Consider the following 20,993-nt stretch of genomic DNA (forward strand, 5'->3'; position numbering starts at 1 on the left):
CTAGCATTTTATTCAACCTAAAATGCAGAAACAGGCTGGGAAAAAGGATCTGGACATCTGATCCCCTGCTTCCCTCCCCCCAACAGTTGGTCAGGCTTCACCCACATGTCATGCTCTCTCTTGTGCTCCTTCATGGACAAATTTCAACTTTTCTGCAAAGCAGTGCAACATTATATGAAAATCTTTCCATCCACCTCCCTTTTATGGCTTGCAGTTATTGCAGATTCCTTTGCAGACTGCATGGTCAAACACAGCTGGCTGTGGGGCTGCACCSTGGACTAGACCAAGCAGCTGACGGGCTGAGAAGAAACTGTGAAGGAAATAACTGGTTTGTTAGCATTAACCTGTAAATTTAGACTCTGACGTGGATTAAACTGCCATCTTCATCAGGATGTCTCAAAGATCCTGGGGCATCTGAAAACAGTACCACACACCTGTGTGTTGGCACCTCAAGAATCCCAAAATGTCTGCTTTCAGCAGTGATCCAAGAGTATTTTTCCCCTCAAAGAGAGTTTCAGCTGGCCTTCCTGTAAGCAGATGTCATTATCCTTTATTCAGTCCTAATGCCTACACCCCTTATGAAACACTTCACTCTAAGTAATTAGACCTCATGACATTTCTGTGGGATATTGTCATCCTCAGCTTCTTACTGGAGCAAAATAAAGCAAAGTAATTAACCTTATGGCAAAAAATGGCTTTTCAGTATTGAAAGCAGAAAATAAAAATTGCAAGGTGTTGCCTGCTCCTCTTCCAAGTCATACCTCTTATCAGTGTCTCTAGCTATTTTGGTAATTGAACCAATGGTCTACTTGTGAAAATAAGCAGAGGAAGCTATATCAAATAACTTGAAATGGTGTCAACCTTCCTTTAGAATATTTTATTAAATTAAAATGCAAACTGTAACAGGGAGTAGGGATGAGGAACAGTAAGATTTGTGGTATGAATGGAAACATAGCACCTTAATATATTCTTTTCTGCATCATTATGTTCACAGAACGTGCAGAAAGCTAAGAGTTTTCTCTTTCCAATCAGACACCGTGCCTACAGCTGCATCTTCCACTTTTTACTGCTTTTACCTCTGCCAGCACTGCCTGGTCAACCAGTTTTGGGAGAACGACCTGGAGTTAATTCTCATACCCTGCTGTGATAATTCTTAAGATTTTGTATACATAAGCTTCACTACTGCCAGGAAAGAACAGAGACTTGTTGAACTGCAAGACAGTACTTAAAAACACCACCAAACCAAGACCAAACACCCTGGTAGGGCCTGCTGGCCGTGCTCCGTAGGGCTCTGCCCTCGCAGGGCCCCCGCAGCCGGAGGCCCTGGGCAGGGCAGGGACCCTGGGGCCAGCACTCCCGCAGACATTGCCACAGAGCAACCCCSGCTGCAGACTGGAGAAATTAGATTTCTCTCTTTTCTTTTTTTTCCCTCGCGGGCACGCCCGGACACCAGCTGCCTACAGCTTCACAGCAGCAAGCCCGCCGACCCCGCCCCACCCCACCCCACCACAACCGCAGCGACGCCCCGAAGGGCGGCCGTTACGGCCCCACCCCCGCCCCTCAGGCCCGCCCGGCGGGGGGCGGACTGACAACCGCGTTCGCCAACCCGCAGCCCGTGCCGGGCGCCGGTCCCGCCCACTGCCCACGAGACTCCGCCAATCCGCTGCGGCGGCGCCGCGCGAGGGTGAAGCGGGGCGGGTGGAAGGGGTGGGGGGAGGAGCCCCGCGCGGGGCTGTCGCGAGTGGBCGCGCGCCGCCGCTCCACGTGGGCGCTGCCGCGAGGGCAACAGCGGGGCGGGGCGGGGCTCCGCCGGCCCCGCCCCCGCCCCTCCCGCCTCGGCTCCCCCCGCCGGGGACCCGGCGCGCGGCGGCTGTTGGGTCCTGCCGCCCGCACCTCGCTCGGCGCCGCGCGGCGGGCGCTGGGTGCTGCCCCGGAGGGCACGGCGCAGCCCGCCGCCCCTGGCCGCCCCGCGGTAAGTGAGCACCCCCCTCCCCGCCCCGCACACACCTTCCCCCCGGTGCGGGGCCCGGCGGCCCCGCGGGAGCCGCGCCGGGCCGGGCCGGGCCGGGCTGGGCTGTGGAGAGCCGCACCTGCCGCCTTGCTCGTCCTCCTGCCCGTGCGGCGCGCCCGAGCGCCCCTCGGGGCACGCTTCCTCCGGGGGAGCCTCGCCCCGACGCGCCGCCCTCGCTGCGGGGGGTTTCTGCGACGGCGGGGGAGCGAAAACCCTTCAGGTGCCGCGCACTTAGGGCTTTTTTTCTTCCCCCCTCCCCTCTGCAGGTGCTACTTCAGACCAGACTTTCCTTTACAGCCATTAGCCGTAAGCCCAGCTGCGTCGTTCGGKCTGCAAGTCAAGTGCAAGAGTGTCCTAAAATCCTGAAACACGCTGGCGTGCCCGAGCGCGGGGCACTTGCTGTATTCAGCCTTGCTGTGAACAGGTACCGGCTGCGTAACAGGACTGTGCTGCTCTTCGCATGCCTTCCAGTGTGTTTGCATTTCGGGGATTTTTAAACTTGAAGCCTTCTAAGGAACGGATGTGGGTTGCCAACAAGCCGTGTTGACAGTGTTTCACCTTATCCAGAGAAGGAGCCTTTGGTCTTACCTATCCTGTTCGGTCTTTAGCCTAAAGTTCTTAAAAATATGTTCAGTTCTGCTGTTTCTGTGGKTTTTTTTTTTAATTTCTCTTTTAAATAACCTAATTCTGATAGAGTTCTTAAGTAATGGGACAATTCATAATAGCTTCTCAGTTTGACTCACCCCAGCAGATCGTTTCCTGACCTTTGAGCTATCAGGTATCTGGTTAAAGTTGATGGTAGTGAAACTTAAAAAGCACTTAACTGGTCCTGCAGCCTGACCGGGATGAATAAATGAGCCCTTAGCACCACAAACATGAAAGTATTTGGAAAGCGTCTTGGAAGCTTGGAAGTTGAACTATATGAGAGTCTTACATTTTTTTTTTCTGTGTTGGTGTAAATATGAATTACTAACTGCAAAATGCAGATTTACAACTTGGTCAGTAAGAGGCCATGGCCAGTCTAAGTTTCAGTTACGGCTAGGCTGTAAAAGTAATTACTAGTTTTATTACTTACCAGTTTATTATTGGGTAATTTTGCTGCTAAAGTAGCGGTGAGCACAGGTCTGAGAAATCTGTGTACTGCGATGTGCACAGAGCTAAAGCTCTGCAGGGACCAGGGTCTTCAGGAGAGCGCACCTTTGTGCAGGGTGTACCTAGGCTGGTCARGGAGTAAAAAGGTAATAACTGGGAGCTGGACTCCCAAAATATTTTGAAGCTGCGGCAACTCTTCAGTCCGTTAGYGCTAGACCTCTACCAGTTGGTCTCACTGGTATACCATGGCATCACCTATTTTCCCAGTGTTCCCAGGCTCTGCAGTACTAAACCATTTCAGCTGCAGTATTATTAGAACAAATTTTTGCATGCCCTAAGGCAGTTAGGCTTCCCCGAATGCCTCCCCAGCGCTAACTTAGAAGGTGGCATGGATCCGGGACAGTTCTCAATAGGCACTTGCTTTGCCACTGCCATGTGTGCAGATGCTAAGGGAGGGYGGTGACGCAGCCAATGCGGGCTAGCTTTGGGGCCTGGTGCTGCCCACTCAGGTGGGTGTCACCGTTGCGCCGAAGCGAGGTTTGGTCATGTCATGTTGTTGGAACAGTGCAGGAAAACACCATGGCTCAAAGGGCTGAGGAGGGTGTGCAGTGAGGACTGAGTAGCCTGGCAGGGAGACTTTGTCTAGTGTCTGGTTTCATCTCCTCAGTGGCAGCATTAAGAGTGAGGGAGGCTGGAAAGGAGGTATGGAGGCAACCTTGATTACTGCAGAAGCTGTTTTGGGGGGTCTGACTGAGGTGAATGCTGTGACAGCCTTTTTGTCTAGCAGCCCAAAAAAGGATGAGAGGAGATGAGCATCTCAGGAGATACGTATACAAGGAAGAAGAGGAGTGTCAGAAGTCTCTGTATTTGATTGTTTCTCCCCTTCTTCGTTCCTTCTTGGCACTGATTTACATCAAAAAGCTCTGCATTTCCCATGCTGTCTGTCTTGAGAAATCTTCATCCCCTGTATTGACAGATATTCTCCTACTGCTCTGCAGTGATGGACTCTTCAGGTTATCTCTCAAGTGGCATTTACAATGCACATCTGTTTTTCCACCACACCAGGCAACCATAAGGTGCTATTTGGACCTTGTCCCTTCTTCAGTGAACTACGGTGATACTCAGGCCTTGACAATAAATATTTCAATAGCATCAGTAATGCTTACCTTTCAAGACTTTAGCCAAAGAAAATGAGAGTTTATTTCTAGCACTAGTTATTTCTGTGGAAATGTTCAAAAAGAAACTTTTAAAATATTGCTCTCCTGTGCATTTGTTAGGTGTTTTTTTTTCTTATTTTGTTCCTGGAAAACTTGAGATGACAACAGAATATGTTGTCCTCACTTTTCTATTTATTCCTCTCATTTAATTACTGTGCACTATTAATCAGAATGTTTTGTTTTCAGCATTGGTGATGTTAAGAATTTGTGTACTAGCCAGTGTTTTGACTTCAGATGAGGAATGTCAAACCAGAAGAAAATGCAATTGAAAAGGAGAAAAATATTTTCTTGCAGAGGTCACTTAAAAAAAAAAAAGAAAGAAAGAAAGAAAGGAAAAAAGCATGAGTTCTAGCAATTCTTTGCTGTTATTTACCGAAAAAAATAGCCTGTGGTGTTTAGAAAGGGTTTTATTTTAAGGATTTTTGTTGTTATTTATGCCATACACATAAAAATCAAATTAGTTATATACCAATAATTAACAAATTTGTATGACTGTTTTTCTTAAAGAAAAAAACAGTTTTTCTTTTCATCAGAAAAAATTTGTTTTTCTCATGTAATTTCAATCTTTGATGGTAGAGGAAGATTTTTGATAACAGGTAGGTGCTGATCCTTCTTTGAAGCTACAGCACTCTTCATTTCCCAGCACTTCAGGTAAAAAGCGTATGAATCCAGTAATTAACTCTATATCAGTTAACTATTGTATTAAAGTAGTTGCCTTACTGCTAGACTAATTCAAGATGATGTAAATTACTTGTGTGCCTRCTGTGTTCCAGGGTTACAGTGCTTTTCTTGTGGAAATTCCTGTGCTACTCCTTGATTATCTTAGTATTGTTAGCAGTAGTACCTTAATTCCTACTGTTGTAGTTAATAACTGAACATGAACAAACTGTTGACTAGAGTCAGTAAAGTGACTAGTAGTGGTCACTCTTTTTTTTTTTTTAACCTTTTTCTTACACTTTGTTTGTCCTTTTCTGCTGCTTCTTTCCTGCTTTCCCTTTCTTATTTTTGCAAAATGCAGCATTGCTACCATGAAAAGAGACCATTCTTTCTAGAACTGCTTGTTTTAGTTATTTTTATGTTTTATGTTTCTATTTTGAGCTTTGTCTTTTTCTATTTCCCCATCATTTGCTAAGGTTAATTTCTATAGTCTTTGAAGTTGCATCTAATCTTAAATACTATGCTGTTTGTGTTAATTTTGTCAGGGTTCTGGCAGATTGGTGTTTTCACACTTGTAATGAAAGCAAACTGTTCTAGGCTATGTTATATCCATTCTTTCTGGAAGTCCCTCCATTTTACATGAGTATATTCAGGACAGATAAAAGCGTTGATTTAAAACTAGCTGAACTTCTTAAGGAGGAAAGAGAAACAGACTGATACAGAATTTGAATAGTTTGTCTGAATACTTAGACTGTGATTGCAATGCTATAAGATCACCAGTGGATTTTCTTTCCTTTGGGGAAGTTTACTTATTTTTTTTAACTAGTCAGTAATTAGTTATTAGTTACTAGTAACTAGTTAGTTTTATCTTGTTTGTATTCTTGCTCAGAAGAGTTCTTTATGTGATAAATTAATAAGAACATGTCTGTTTTTATTCATCCTGCAACTCCAGCTATTGCCTTTAAAGTTATAATGATATATGTATTTTTTATTGAGACTTGCAGTCTAGTTAGTTCTAGAGCTGATTTGGTGAGACTAGAAATGAAGGAATAATGCACCCCCACATGTTTTGGCAGCTCTGCAGAATGCTTCTGGTGGTTTGGTGATCTGTTCCAATTCAGTCTGACCCAGCTCAGATATAAAAGTATTTKATTTTTAGATCTCATCAGCACAGTGGAACTAATTCAGCAAAGTCAGTCTTGTAGAAGAGTGTCTCTCAGCTGTTGTATGCAAGCCAAGAGTATAATAGATTTCTTTGGGAGAAATCTCATCCATTTCCAATCTGCGTGGTACAGGAAGATGCATCTCTCCTGAGTTGCTGGTAACAAGACCAGGTCTTTCTGCTTAGTGCTCTTCCTGCACTTCCTAAGCTTCCYTTCAGTAATAGTAGCAGGGAACGAAGCCTCGTTCTTTCCTACTTTAAAGACTTTTCTGTGACTCTCCATCCATACTTTGCCTCTCCTGTTTCACATAAATGCAGAAAGCCAGTCTTTATTAAAGAAGGATYGCACTACTTGGCAGAAATTCACAAAGAGAGAGCACTGTAGTGCCAAACTCAGAAGTATTTTCTGTTGCTCTCCTTCACRTTGAGGTATCAAGACTATGCCTGACGCTTTTTCCTCTACTGTGTTCCTGGCTCCACATGTTATGTTCCTGTGAATGATGTTTCTCTGAGGATCTGTACTAAAAGGGATGTGTCTGTGTATTTCAGTAGAGGCAAACTTGCTGTTATTGAATGGATATTCAAGCAATGTGCTTCACTTAACCTACTGTGATACTGTCTTGGTTATCCAGCTGATAAATGGGAGCTTTGCATTTATGAGCAGACTTCTTTGCAGCTGCTTTTGCACTGTGTAATGTGGCTTTACACACTGTCCCATGTTTCTTTCTTGTGCTTCTGCACTTGCTTAAGTCAATCCATATTTTCAATTGCTACTAAATCCTAAACTTCATGTGTTTAATAGTCTGAAGAAGTCTTATAAATGATTGTTAATCAGTAAAAGGAGTACAGTAACAGATTATATAGAAATAAATAAATTCATTATAGTGAAATACTTCATGTTGGTAGTTTGTCACACTGAATGTAATGCAACTTTTACATAATCAATGAGAAGACGGGATCAGTTGATCCATTGCTCCAAGGAAAGCATCATGCTGAAAGAAGAGATGCATGCCATAGCTGCAGGCTTCGTTGTTTGGATATTGTTTCAAACATGTATATTGCTAAGTTTTGCCCTTTTCTGGTCAAATAATCTATTTTAAAAGGCTATATGTTTTTATGTACAAAAATACAAAGTCACTCACTTGGAAATGATGAGGAAAACCTTATGGTCCCTATGAGATCATAATTTGTTCCTCTTTGCTTGGGGGCTTTAATGCTCATTGTCTGTGTCTTTCAAAATACTCCTGAATTCGGTTTTGATTTCAGATAAGGATTAAGTCCAGGTGATTCATGCTGAGCTCCTCACCAGGAGTAAACTACTGAGGAGCTGTTTCTCATCCAGAGGGAGAGATGGATGGAAGCGCAGCAGCCACACTGTGCAGTCCTGCCCACGCAGCCTCCTTGTACTGCTGCCCTGCCATTACACTTCCTCCACGTGCTGTAGGAGCATGGCCTTTGCTGCTTTATGCTGTGCCAAACCTTTTCTCTCTCTTTGCGGCCAAGTTTGCAGCAGTAGGGTCTGATGAGTGTCCCAAAACACGTCCTTTCACTTGGCTGCTAAAGAACACTGCATTATCACWGGGTAGGAAAGCTATCTCACCTTTGAGTATAAGGTCTAGGGCTTCATACAGATGAAGTAGCATAGCAGTGTGATCCCAGGGTATGAACTAGGGCCCCAGGGAATTTTGGGAGAATTCTTCATTCAGAGCATGCTGGCCTTGTTGTAGGAGGCACAATGCAAAGCAAAAGAGTAACTAACCCTAAGTGCACCTCATGAATATTCATAGCTAAAGGCACTGCTTGACTTCAGGCTGGAAGACTGAAGCATGTGGGTGGAGTGTAGGCAGTCATGCCTAAGAGCTGTATCTAATCCTGCAATGAAGGCTGACAACAAAGCATTTTCCTCTCTATTGCTAAAGTTTAGTGTCATCAGAAAGTGCTGTTTGTACAGGAAGAAAGGAGAAAGGAAAGAAAAAGGATGCTGGTTGGCGTCCATGAGCAATGCTGAGCAGTTCTCCCAGCTGTCCCAAAAGATACAAGGTGAGGACTAAGTCTGCTAGGGCTCCTCAGCTCTGAAATCGCTGCTTTTGAAAATCCTGTAAGGAAGGGCACACATCCCATCCCTGCAAAAGGAGTATGTAAAGTTCTAAGAGATGCTGACAGCAGATGGAGAAGGTTAGCTGCAGTTGCCTCTTACACATCTGTAGACTGAAAGCCCATTGTCTTTGCCGTGTTACGTCTGTCCTGTGGCTAACCAAGCTGCATCCRTTCTGGGATCCAGTGCTTCAGAGTGCTGAAGTGCCTGGGAGGTGGTCTTAGTGTGCCTTGTTCAATGGCTTTGAATATAGGCTTCCTACCACGTAGCGCCCTGCAAGTAGGGAAAGCACCCTATAGGTGCTGAATTATGTATATTTCCACCTTGTGGTGTCTTTGCCCTTAGATGAGTAGTGCTAGTGAGATGATGCTGAGGCAAATATGGTTGACCAATCGATACATTTCTGGGAATATGCAGCAGGACATGATTTAATTGTTTTGGATGTTGAAGAGAAGGTGGCATTTTTCACTTCTGCTGCAGCCATGGCATAAAGCGAGCTAGCTTTGATCTCACTTTCTACCATTGAAACGTGATTTTTCTTCCTCTTTGTATTTCCAGAGAAATTTTTTTCATCTCTGAGAATGGTCAGAGGAGGTGTGTATGGTCTCAAGGTCATGTTCAGGCCCTGTAGTACTCTTGTTTTATAGATAGCACTAGTGTCCTACAGTATGTCTTGGAGATGACAAATGTGTAGTTGGTGGAAGTTCTGTTTTTTAAGGCTGTCTTTCACAATCAGTGTAAGAACTTAAATGTAGGCTGACCCCAAAATACAGGTTTGTTTCCAGATGGTTCCTAGATCTGTCTTGTTGCACAACTGGCTTGATTAGAGCTGCTTAAGCTGATTGTGAAACTGCAGCCTAAGAATCTAGTTGGCTCCAGCTGGTCCAGAAGAATCTTAACAGTTCTGGATACTTCTTGACAGGACTCTGTAATACCTCCTCTGGCTAAAATTTACTGGTTTGGCTTAGGGTGTTAAATAGGCCAATCTGGTAAGCTTTTCTCAGGAATATTCTCAGTGTTCACTTTTTGTCACCTGTAGCAAAACCAGCTTTTCCAAGATGTTCTACTAAATTAACTGCAAAGTATTTTTCCAGGTTATAGAGGCTTGAGAAACACAGAATTACTTGTACTTTCCCCCACCTTAATATGAGAGGATTTTATTCCATTTTGCTTTTCTGAATTGGTAGATCATTGCTCTTTCATCAGTTTGCTTTATCCCCYGTAGATGGGGTTGTGGCAGTACCAAGAGGCTAAAATTGGGATAAGGATACATTTACAATGGGTGCTGGACTAATGTAAAATGCAACTGCAGTTGTAATAGAGCTTGAACCCAAATATTGTTTGGGTGAGACCTGCTTTCAGATGGGCTCACCGTAGTGTGGCCCCAAACTCAGCAAGGGCAAGTCATTTTCATGCTATTGTGTTATATAGGCCATTAGAGGTGGTTCAGTTGGCTTTCCTGCTAACATCTGACAGTTAACAGTCTTCTGCAATTGCCTGGTATCRGCTGTGGCTGAGAAATGTGAAAGAAGTCCCTGGGAGAGAGCAGCGCCTGGGGAGACAAGGGTTGCTGCTCTGCATTGGCTTAGCAATATTGTCGAGCTGCGCCTTCGCAGCTGTTTTTAGCTTCCCTGCTCCTTCTCTCCGGCTGAGGCTGGCGTTCACGTAACTCAACAGTGCGCTCATTCAGGAGACTAAACTGAAAGGAAATTGTTCCGTAGTAGGAGCAGTGTCCTGCTAGTTTAGCGCCCTGAGCTGGCTCTGTGCAAGATCAGGTTAGCCCAAGTCTTCATGCAAAGAGTAAAAGCACACAGCTCTAGAGAACTGGGCTTAGCAGGAAAAATGAAGGCACATCTGCAGCCAGTGAAGGCAGCCAGCTTCACTGGTAACCACTGCCTGCAGGAACAGTTTCAGCTGGTATCAGCTGCATTGCTGAATTGGCTCCAGGGCATGTGCTCGTTCTTTAAAACAGGTATGAGTTGGGAACCTGAGGTCATGATGTATGAAGAGAATAATACTACCCTGTAACTGATGAGTGGCTGAATAGAGGCTTGTTCTTTGAGGTGGCATTATTTTGTGAAAAGAAGAGCCAGGTTTCAAATTTACCTGCAGGACTGCAGTAACCTATCATCTCTAGGGAAAATTGGAGAATTATTTGGTGAGCTGGTGGACTGGCTATTCGACCAATAACTTGTGCACATAGGGAATGGGAATATTTTGTAATGCTGAAAGGACTGACCAGGAAGAAGCTGTCAAAACGATCCCGTAGGTAGGTATTCCTGAATCTCTTCTCTTCTTAGAAGACTTGGTGGTTCTTCCAGTTCCTGAGCCAAACTTAAGCAATTCTTATTTTTACCAAAGAAATGCTGTGTTTCTGTTCAGATTCTAGGAAGTGGCTTGTGAGGATGTGGAGAGAGAAAGGGAAGACTAGCTTTTTTCTTGATTAGTTTTTATGACTGTGTTTGAGCTGCTTAAATAGAGGACTCTTGAAATTAATGACAGACTTATTTTCCAAAGATCTGGTGCACGTGTGTTTAGGTAAAGTAAAATAAAACAAACAGTGCTAAATAAACTGTGCTATCTCTCTGGCCACTTAATAAGACTCCTGACTGATACCAGAAGCATACAAATAATAGTATCTTTGATTATTTCACTGATAGACTTCAGAGATCTTTGACTAAGTCATTACATCTCAAAATGCACTTCTCCAGGAGCTAAAACATGAGGTGATGTTATTTAGAAAAACAAACAAACTGTAGTGTCTCAGAGGCAGATGATTGACTTCAGCTTTTATTAATTCATCGGCAGTGCATTTGCGGGAGCTTTTAGGGTTTAATTGAGGTTAAGAGGTTGGAATCTGTGGTAAACAAAAGAATGGCATATGGGCAGTCTGAAATTGTGTATATTTAAGTAAGAGCATTCCTTCTGGCCACTTGTTTTCGTTGGGCAGTTATTCTTGGCTTACAACTTAAACAAAAAAAAAAGTGTAAACATCAATGCTAGTGAGTTAATGATTCATCACATTTTATCACATTCTAACATACCTCTAAAGAAGAGAAAGCTGAACAAGGCTTGTGTTTGACCTCCCCCTTAAGATTAAGGACGTTGCTTCTTTAACCTCTTACTTGCTGTTGCAGGGTCGAGGGACTCATTTGTTTTAAAGCATAAAATGAACACCACCTCCCCATTCTTTCTCACTTTTTCTCCCACAATCTACAGTTTTTCTCTTGAAAATTCAAATCGACAAAGCAAATGTGAAATTACAGGAAAGCTTTCCAGAAGCTTTATTTTATAAAGGCTGTGAGGAGTTGGGTTTCAGTTTCTCGAGTTGTCCACAGAGTTCTTAAGGTTTTCTTTAGCCTTCTTTTCTGAACTGTGCCGTAAACTGTATGCATGTGTTCGTTAGGCTACGTCTCCTCTTGTGAATGAGAATGTGTAGCACCTACTGCAGCAGTTTGGCAGTAAAGATAAACCTCCTTATGTTGGAAGGTCTGAATTCATACTCTGAGGTCTTTATGCCATTCATAAATTTTATGGAGCATATGACATCAGCTGACGATAACAACAGTGACCTGTGGGCCTCAGGTCATTTTGTAGACATCTGTTACATATGTACAGCTGTTAATGGTGTGTGGCCTAGAATCCAAGAGGACTCATCAATATAATTATATTGATAAGAGAGGATAAATGAGAGATTTCTCTCTTAATATTCCGTTTGATAGGAGCTTTTATCTGTCATCTTTCTGGAGGTCAAATGTCTCTTTTTTGCTTGCTTTACAGTCTCCTTCTTAAAAGTCTTAGGTTTTGGAGTCAAATTCTGATTTTTGAAAAAACAAAACAAAAAAACCAAGCCCTTTAGTGACTCTTTTCAGTAGCTGTAATGCATTAAATGCATTTTTTTTGTATTTATGTCTCATAAGAGGGTCTGTATAAAAACTTGGATAAAAATGCTTTATTAGCAAATATTGTACATACCAGCTCAAGGAAGAAATGAATGGAACAGCTTTTGTATTTGCAAAATGACACTTACAGATCCTTAGTTGTATTAGATATTAAAAAATAATTTGAGCACAGAATTGCTCGAGGGAGATTGATAAGGGTTTTTTTGATTKTTTTTTTTTATTTATTTWTTTTCTTTGTCTTCCTTTGCCCATTTCCCATGCCAGGGTTTTTCCACTGTATTTTTCCCTCTGAAACAGGACAAAATTTATTTAAATACCAAAGCAACTTTAAATGTTTTGAAAACCTTTATTTAATGTCCAATCCCCTTTATATAATGTGTGTGTATATGTCTATATATATAAATATATATGTACATACATACACACACACACATATATATATATTCTTAATTTATGATATCCTATGAGCATTATTGGAAGTCTTTTTTGTTTGACTTCCTTTTTAAAAGAAAGTGCTGGCTTCTGTAATTTACCAACAAAATTAAAAATACCTCRTGCGACTCTGGGGATATTACAAAGCAGAATGCTTATGACTGCATGTTGAACTTAAATATAAACTAGATGCAAAATTTTCTTTTGAGAATATTTGTTCTCAGTGTTAGTATAAAATGACCTGCTTCCTTGCTGCTTGTGATCCTTTGTTATCTTGGAACTCATTTTGGAGTATGCCAAGGAAAAGTCAGTTTATAACCCTTGCCTCCAAAGACACATTCTGTGTCAGCAGTGAGCTGTGGGTGAGCGCTGTGCTGCTGGCATGCAGCTGCCTTTGCTGGAATACACACCTTCCCGGAGATGTGCTGCATGGGAGTTTTTTGGACACACACTAAGCAGTAGCACATCTTCATTGTTGCACCAGTCAAGGGCATCTGCATCTTATTGGCAGAAATAAGTCAGTGTCAGAGTAATTTTATTCAAAGTGGCTGGGGTGTGCTAGCTCACATCAAATCTTGTACATGGCAGAAGGCAAGAAAAATCATCATGTTTTCACTGACCTCAGGGGTGTAGGCCAGGCCTCGAGAGACTCTTGCTGACCTCTTTAAGAAAGAGACTGCAACAGTTCAGGCATGAAGTAGTAGTGATATTGCTTCCCCTGGGTCCAGAAACAGGCTTAACCAGGCCGAGGACAGGTGAAAAGGATGCCTATTGCTCCCTTCTGCTTTCTCTTAGCAACCTTCCATTTGTCCTCTTCAACTTCACTGGGGAGAGCAGAAACACTGCCATTTTTCTCAGTGAGGTAGCCACTTGGAGAAGGAGTAGTCCACAGAAAGCTAGTAGATGGCACATCCATGTCTCGTGGACTGTCTGTAATGCTTGGTTTAGTAATCATTTGTTATTACTAAAGTAATAAAGTAATCCCTTCCCTCTGGCAGAGCCTATCAGGGGGATATATAACATCCCCTCCTAACCGTCCTTTGCATAATTCTAGTATGATGGCAAGAGAAGGGGAACTTTGCAACATGCACCAAGGATGGGGCCCATCCTCTAGAAATGAATTTTGCAGCCTTAGATGCTGTCATATAGGAGGAGTTAGCCCTTGCAGAGATAACTGCCGATTTTGTGATCGGTTCCCTCCCCAGGAGCTGGTGTTGTAGTAGGTAATGTGGTCACTGATACAGGAACCTGATGTTAAGGGGKGGTGAAGAGCTGTGAGCATAAGTGCTGCTGAATGTGAGGCCATAGTTCATCCTGCTTCGTGCAGGATGCCAGTGCAGTGCCAGATCACGCACCAGTATTTGACCAATGCAAGGAGGGGAATAGACTTTGCTTTCTGACAGATTTATCAAGGCCCATAATAGTTTATGCTGACTGCTTTTCTACTGGCTCTAAAGAGGCAGAGGCTACCTTTCTTAACAGAAAGCCTGCTCAGTTGATGCACTAGGCTTTTCAAAACAGTTTGAACCATTCAGATGAGCTTTGTGCTGGATCCATACTTTATGTGGTCATGATGATTTAGGACCCAGTACTAAATGCCTTAAATCTGGACTCTGTGTAGTTGTCTGATTTGCCTTGGAGCAGGCTCTGTGCAGAACAGCCTCTGGAGCCTGGGCACCATGTCTGCTTTCAGCATGCCCATGGCGAATTGCACTCAGAGCCCCAGCAGGGAGACTAAGCTATCCTGGCACTAAGATGGACCGAGAGTATGTATGCAATGTGCTGGAGGCTGTGTGTGACTTCTGGCAGAGAGATGGTAACAGGCAGCTGGGAAAGCCATAATATCTTGAACTCCCATGGCCATGTCTGCTGTGAGCATCTACCTRTTGGCCTGGCTTGGAGCATGCTCAAGACTTAAAAGGCAGGACGCACTGGCTGAAGTCTTCCAGGCTATGCATTTCCTGGACTCCATAACTGGTCATGCTGGTTCAGCTCTCTGCCAGCATTCATCCATAACCTTCCCTCAAAGAGCCTCTGCTCTTCATGCTCGACTCCTACTGGGTATACGTATTCATGGAGAAGCTCAAGCTCCCTATGACACTGTGACATCTCTGTAACAGTATCAGCTGCCTGAATGGAAAAGGATTTGGGGCTGGCTGTCGTCTCTGAGCTCTTGGTCTGACACCATACCGATATAGACACAGCTGCCTCGTGTGCAGCTGTGAGGGAGTTCGTCAATTAGAGCTGTACAAATAAACCAGCCAAGTGGTGCGTATGCATCTTCCATCTGCAGCTGCCAGGTGCCCTAGGATGTTTTCTTGAACTGGAGAGCACTGGGGTGGAGAGGGCTGCAAATAAATGTCACAAGTTGCTTAGGAAAGTGTACTTAACCTAACTATAATGTGAAGATGATGTTGGCTACTGTGCGATTTGGGCATGAATTGAATTTCTGGTCTCTCCTTGTTGTAGTTGCTATTGTAACTTCAGCTCCAAGATACTTATGTAACTATTCCAGACTGCTGCATTTTTATGTCTGCAATTTCAGCAGCTTTTACACTTAACTGAAGAACATAGAAATGTGCCACTTAGGCTCCTCTTCCAGGAGGAGGCTGGTGGTATTTGTCTTGCAAAAATTATCAAACAGTGGTTCAACCTCTTCTCTCCTGCGAGCTTGCATGTTTTTTACTTTTGAGTTTATGCATAGTCTCACAGTGGTTTCCCAGGGATAGGGGGGAGTGAGGGGAAGGGATAATTTACATAAAACCCACAGTCCTCTTCACCAACATATGCATGCTTCACCAAGAGTGAGGTGTCCCGGTTAAAGAATGGGCTGTTTCTCTCACCCCAGCCCCATGTGCTTTTTCAGGAAGTAGTCTGTTGTGTCATCTGTTTTATTACTTGTTTGTATCTTGAAATCTCATTTCTGGTTTGGTATTGTAAGTAAACTTAATTGCTTTATGGCTCTCTCCTGTGATTCCTGGGCTATTTTAAAGGTTACCTAGTTTATGCTGTGAGTTTGTTAGAAACGTTTAAGTGTCGCTTCGTAAAAATGAATGAGTCAGAAGATGAGAACTTGTAACAGGTGCCACCTGATGGCCCTATACAAAGATTCATTTTGAGAGGTTTTTTTGGTTTGTGTTCCCACCTCCAGGGCAACATGATTGCCCATAATCAATAAATGGGCTGACTAATGCAGGGATAACCTGTGGCAATCACTCTGTGTGTGCAGCCTTTTCAGACGCTTGTTTGTCTTTGTGTTTCCCCTTGTTTTTTCTTTTCTTTTCTCTAGAACAAAGAGGAAAACGTCTTGTTAAATACGGACAGCATGCTGTTACTAATGCTTGCAGCCCTCTTCGAGGAGCATAACATTGAAGCTCTTACCTTTCCGGCAGGTACGTGGGATGAAGGGAGCCTGACCGCTGTGCAGAGAGGAGTTCCCCAGAGGCCCGCTGATGTGGGCATGAGGAGCTGCCCATGATGAGCAAGGCGCTGCTGGCCGGCAAAATGCAACAGGAGTGTCGGAGTATGTGCGTCTTTCTGCCCAACAGAGAGCAGCTCAGTGTAACCATTGGGGTGAGTGATTCARTGACTCAAAGTTCTTGCTGAGGTCTTGGCATCAGTGCCACAACTGCTTTTGAATAACCAGGGCTGTGGTACGGCTGATCTTGCTTGCTTCTGTTGTTCTCTCACAGGCATTGTGTTAGTCTGCTGACCACAAGGGTGTTAGCCAGCTTAGTGTAATTGGTGCCYCATTTGCTAATTTAGCAGTTTCAAAACACTTGCACAGTTTCTTGAAAGTCCATCCTTGTTATGTTTTGGGATAGGGGTCCTCTTTGCTTTTTTTTTTTTAATTATTATTATTATTATTCCATTTTTGTTCTCTCTGAGTCTTTTTGCTACGAATAACGATCAAATGTTTTTAAAATTGAACCTGAAATRCCTTGATTCTTAGACTTAGCAAGGATGCCTCTCTGTTTGCTCTGGCGTTTTAGCTATATGGGGGTTTAATACCTTATAGATCTTTTCAAAGACTTCAAGGCAGGGTGGACAGTCATTGACTTTTTWAAAAATATTTGTACACACACAAATCAGAGGTAAATCATTTCATTTCTTTGTTCATAGCTTCAAACATGCAAGTGCATGTGATAGTGCATGTGAAGTGCAGAAGTGATAGTAGAGCCAGGTAGCCAGGTCAGTTGACTGCCAGTACAGCACAGTATCCACTACAATGCAGTGTTGCTTTGTGCAATACTGRTTGCTCTTTAAACTTACGAGGCACTGAGCTCACAGAGCACACTTCAAATTCACATGACAAGCTGGCCTGAAAGTTTAGTGCTGTCTTTCGAGCATGTGCACACACTATGTGTGGATTGGTGAGGTTTTGCTTTTTTTTTTTTTTTCCTGTGGAGTGAGGAAAAGACAGATAAGGTAAGCTGTTATTTTAAGCACATGATTGGAAATGTGGCTTTTGAAAGTATGCATGCTAATATTTAAAATCCATGCARGAATTTTCCTACGTACTGTGCTTAAATGTGGCATCATTAACAGAAACAGCCACAAGGACTGGGTAGAGCAAATCTTTAACTGCAGAATCTGGGGCGCTCTGCTTCTAGATCAGCAGTTCAAATCCAGTCCATGTCTTGAGTCCAAGACTCAGAAGATTTTTGCAATCTGCTAGTTTTTGTGCAAGCCACACAATTATGATTTAATTAAGTTCTTGGAGGCAGGTCAGGGTAATGGTCCGTTTCAACTGACCCTAAATCTCAGCCTCTCTGATAAAAGCTAAAAACGGCAAAAGATCTCAGATAGTGGTGCCTGCCCTGCCTTGTTTAAGGTGCTAACTCGCATGCAGAAGTGCAGGCACAGCTGATGCAGTCACTACTCTGTGCTGTCTCCCTGGCTCTGTCCCCTCATCCTGAAGGTGTCTGAGGTGGGGGTGCAACTGTTCATGAACTGCTGAGTCACGTTTCACCGTATTAGATGTAAATAGTGCTTAGTCCAAATAGTAAATCCTAAATGACTGCAGTTTATCATCCCTGAAGCAGGGATCTCCTCTTCAGCGTGGGGGAGGGCGGACCAGGAGGGGAGACAGCTGGAGGCACTAACAGGTTCAGCCATCACCGTCTGGTTTGGCTGGCATGAGTCAAGTGGTGACTGGACCAGAGACACCTGAAATACTCCCTGGTTTTGTTCCTTCTGTTTCTGCCCTGATGCGTGCCGTTGGCTGGTGTTTTAAGTACAGTGTCATGCATCTGTACTGACTGCAGGCTGAATGTTACTTCCAAAGAATGTGAAGCCGTGGGTCTGTCCAGGCTCTAGGGTTTTAGACAGGCCTCCCCCTGTAGCAGAGACATGGCCAGTGAAGAGATCCAGTCCGTGGTTTCTGCCCTGTCTGTCAGGAAAGACTTCTCTGCCACCCCTAATACTTGCATGAGCAGTTTATCCTTTCAGTTTATTGTGGTCAGAATAAGTCAGGTTGGCAGAGACCTGCTGGGGCATCCTRAGCTAACTCCTTGTGCCTTATAGCTGAAAATCGTTGTGTGCTCACACAAGCATTGTGCCTTCRAATTTTGGGGAGAGTGGGATTTCCTGGACCGCGGGCAGGCAGGGATCAGCAGTTGCTGCATTGGCAGCTGGGAGAGGYCCCTGCCCACACCTTGGTTCCCAGGCCAGGCAGGAGCAAGGAAGGACCTTGTGTGCACTCACCTGTGTATGCAGGGTTACAACGTCTTCCGGCCAGCAGATCTATATTTAAAAGTTACTTTGAAGTGCCTCAGGCTACAGCAGTTTAGTAAGTGTAGAAGCAGTCTTTAGAGTTGAGCTTTGCAGTGCCAATGAGAATGGAAGGAGTGTGAGGTGTCTCCACAGGCTGTTTCTGCCTGCTTTCCTGCAGCCTTTCTGAAGGGCTGCCTGGTGGAAAAGCAGAAGGCTGCGTGGCCCCTTTTATAGTTAAGTGTAAAGCTTTATATTTGGGGCTTGAGTGTTTCCTTTTTTTTGTGAGTGGATCCATAACATTGCATCAATCAGTAGCCTTTTAAAGATATCTTCCCCTTTTGCTTCTGTTCCCACTTCTTTTAGTGTTTAGAAAGATGGGAAAATACATTCTGAAACATACAAATGTGTGAAAGAGAGTAGCTATCTAGCTGAAAACATGAGTTCTCAAAACATGGTTCTGTACTAATTGCATAAARAGTGAAACATGATCTGTTATAACTGGGCAAGTCACCAAAACTAGCTTTTTCACTGGACTTCTTTCTTTACCCGCTGCCCCTACAAAACAAAAACAAAAGTTGAGATCTCACAGCTGTAAAGATCTTTTTTAAAGGAACATCAGYGCAATTTTCTAGAAACATTAGTAGAATCTAAATTTAATTAGCACAACCACAGATGATGCTCTATGCCTTTATTACAATAATAATGCCACTACACAGGATTTTAAAAACATTTTAACCTCTGCAGTGTGGAATGCAAGTACTGAATAATCTTGCAGCTCAGTGAGGCAGGTAAGAATCATTATCCTTCCAGCAGAGTAAAGGGTAGATCCTTCTCTTGATAAGCAAAGGATTTATGTACATAATTCCTTTCTCCCCCTCCCATGTAAATTCCATCCTTCTAGATAAGAATTTTCCTATATGTGTTTTATGTGGTCAGGTTTAGGTTGAAGTCTGTTCTTCAGAATGGATTTATTTCAAGCTTGTCACAGACATGAATGTTGAAGGGAGAAGAGTGGGAGCGATTTTGAAATCTCTTTACCCGTTGTCAGATGCATCTTGTTTAACCTTAAGTGTCTTCTATGCGGATTGTATAGATTATTTGAGGGGATGGTGAGCAGGAAAAGTGTTTCCTAATTATCAGACACTTAAAAAAGCAGAGCTGTGAGGAGAAGGAGTGAGTGCTGCAGCCTACCAGCCACCCTGAGGACCAAAAAGTGAAATGAGAGGCTTCAGCTGGTGAAGATGAATTTTTTGGATATCCARTTTATTCAGTTTTATTTATCTGTCAGTATTCTAGCTTATCTTTATCTTCCTGATACTTCTGAACCTGTTGATCAATATCAGCTGTTTGTTTTATAATAGCTCCTAAATTTTTCCTTAACTTTTTTTGGTGGCAGTAGCTGAATAAAAGGATGAGACCTATGTCGGTAAAGGACAGGCTGCTTCATGAGTGGAGYGGTACGGCCAGCCACCCTTTCTGTGTTTGGGTAGCCCCAAACTGGTCACAAAAGGTGTTGCTTYTTGCCAACCTGGTGAAAGAAAGCTGGGAGTACATGCAGAAACTTGGTAGGGGAAGTCTGGTGAAGCCTTTTAGGTTGGGGAGTGGCAGGAATAAGCCTGAAATCTCCTCATTGTTTTGTGAGCAGTGGAGCAGAGGTTTTAAAACATACGAACCAAGAAAAGTATAAATAGGTAACCAGTATTATGAATATTTGCACATAAGGATGACCCTGGAGTAGCAGTTACCTTCTGTAAACTTATGCTTGATTTTACCTGGGACTAAACTTCACATATAAAGAAGCCCTGAGTCTGACATGGAGCAAAGCTTAGTGTCAGCCCTTATGATTGACTGGAATAGTTGAGATGGAGTTTGGTAGCTCCATAAGAAGTGTACCCGGAGGGAAAAAAGGCCAAAAGAAACCACACAAAATAAAAATGCAGAAGGAAGTGTGGTTTCTTTTGGGCAGAGTAAATGAGGAAAGAGGGAACAGACATTGCAAGTGTAATCAATATTGCATAGCCTTGAAAGTTAGGAGTAAAACTTAATACAGAAGGAAGGTGCCAAAATGAGTGGATTGGGGTGGAGACTCCCATGCCTGCTGTGTGAGAAACCTGATTAAATCACTACTTTAAAGTGTCACAAAATTGTTAGGTGTTTAGTTCTACAGAATTAAGTATCTTACAACAGGTTTCTCTTCTCTGTGTTCTTTTATATGTTAAAATATGCCACTTATGAAATGTATCTAATTTTATAGCTTCTGCGTACAGCCCTGTGTTGCTAGTGATTGTTGCATGAACGTAATCGTTTTGATTGCTAGAAGGCCACCTCTTTCTCAGCGAACGCTTTATAGATAGGAGAACGTACACGTAACATGCGTGCAACTTAACTTTCCCCAAAATGGAGACAGATCTCAGTGTAACTTTTCTTTCCAATTGCATGTTGTTGGCAGCTGAGCAAATACTGTGGGAATGAACACTTAAGGTTTTGGTTCTTATCAAAACTGCATTATCTCTTCATCTGCCAAAGCACATGTGTGAACACGTGTATGTGCATTGGTGTAGTGCACCAAAAGCTCCCAGTAAAGTGATATTGAGTGGCTGATTAGTGATGCATTGTCAAGTGGAAAAACTGAGTACTTAAATGACCTCCAGTTTCCAGTTGTCCCTGTCTATTGATACGATATATCCTGGGGTGCGGAGGACAACACCAC

At 43.4% G+C, this 20,993-nt stretch overlaps 1 protein-coding gene across 2 annotated transcripts in view; it reads left to right on the forward strand.

Annotated features, from left to right (window-relative positions):
- Nucleotides 1-1,852: 1,852 nt before the first annotated feature.
- The window catches only part of FRMD1 (FERM domain containing 1), a 47,896-nt gene continuing 28,755 nt past the window's right edge, over nucleotides 1,853-20,993 (forward strand). The window contains exons 1-3 of one of the 2 annotated variants that reach the window (XM_085315537.1): nucleotides 1,853-1,972; nucleotides 2,278-2,435; nucleotides 15,961-16,141. In XM_085315537.1, the coding sequence (XP_085171663.1) occupies nucleotides 16,043-16,141 (99 nt within the window). In that variant the 5' untranslated portion in view covers nucleotides 1,853-1,972; nucleotides 2,278-2,435; nucleotides 15,961-16,042. The remainder of the gene's footprint in view (nucleotides 1,973-2,277; nucleotides 2,436-15,960; nucleotides 16,142-20,993) is intronic. The other variant, XM_085315538.1, reaches the window with a different exon arrangement.

This window comes from Rhea americana, unplaced genomic scaffold (assembly GCF_003343005.1).
Source record: "Rhea americana isolate MKP2758 unplaced genomic scaffold, rheAme1 scaffold_43, whole genome shotgun sequence".
NCBI classification, from domain to species: domain Eukaryota; kingdom Metazoa; phylum Chordata; class Aves; order Rheiformes; family Rheidae; genus Rhea; species Rhea americana.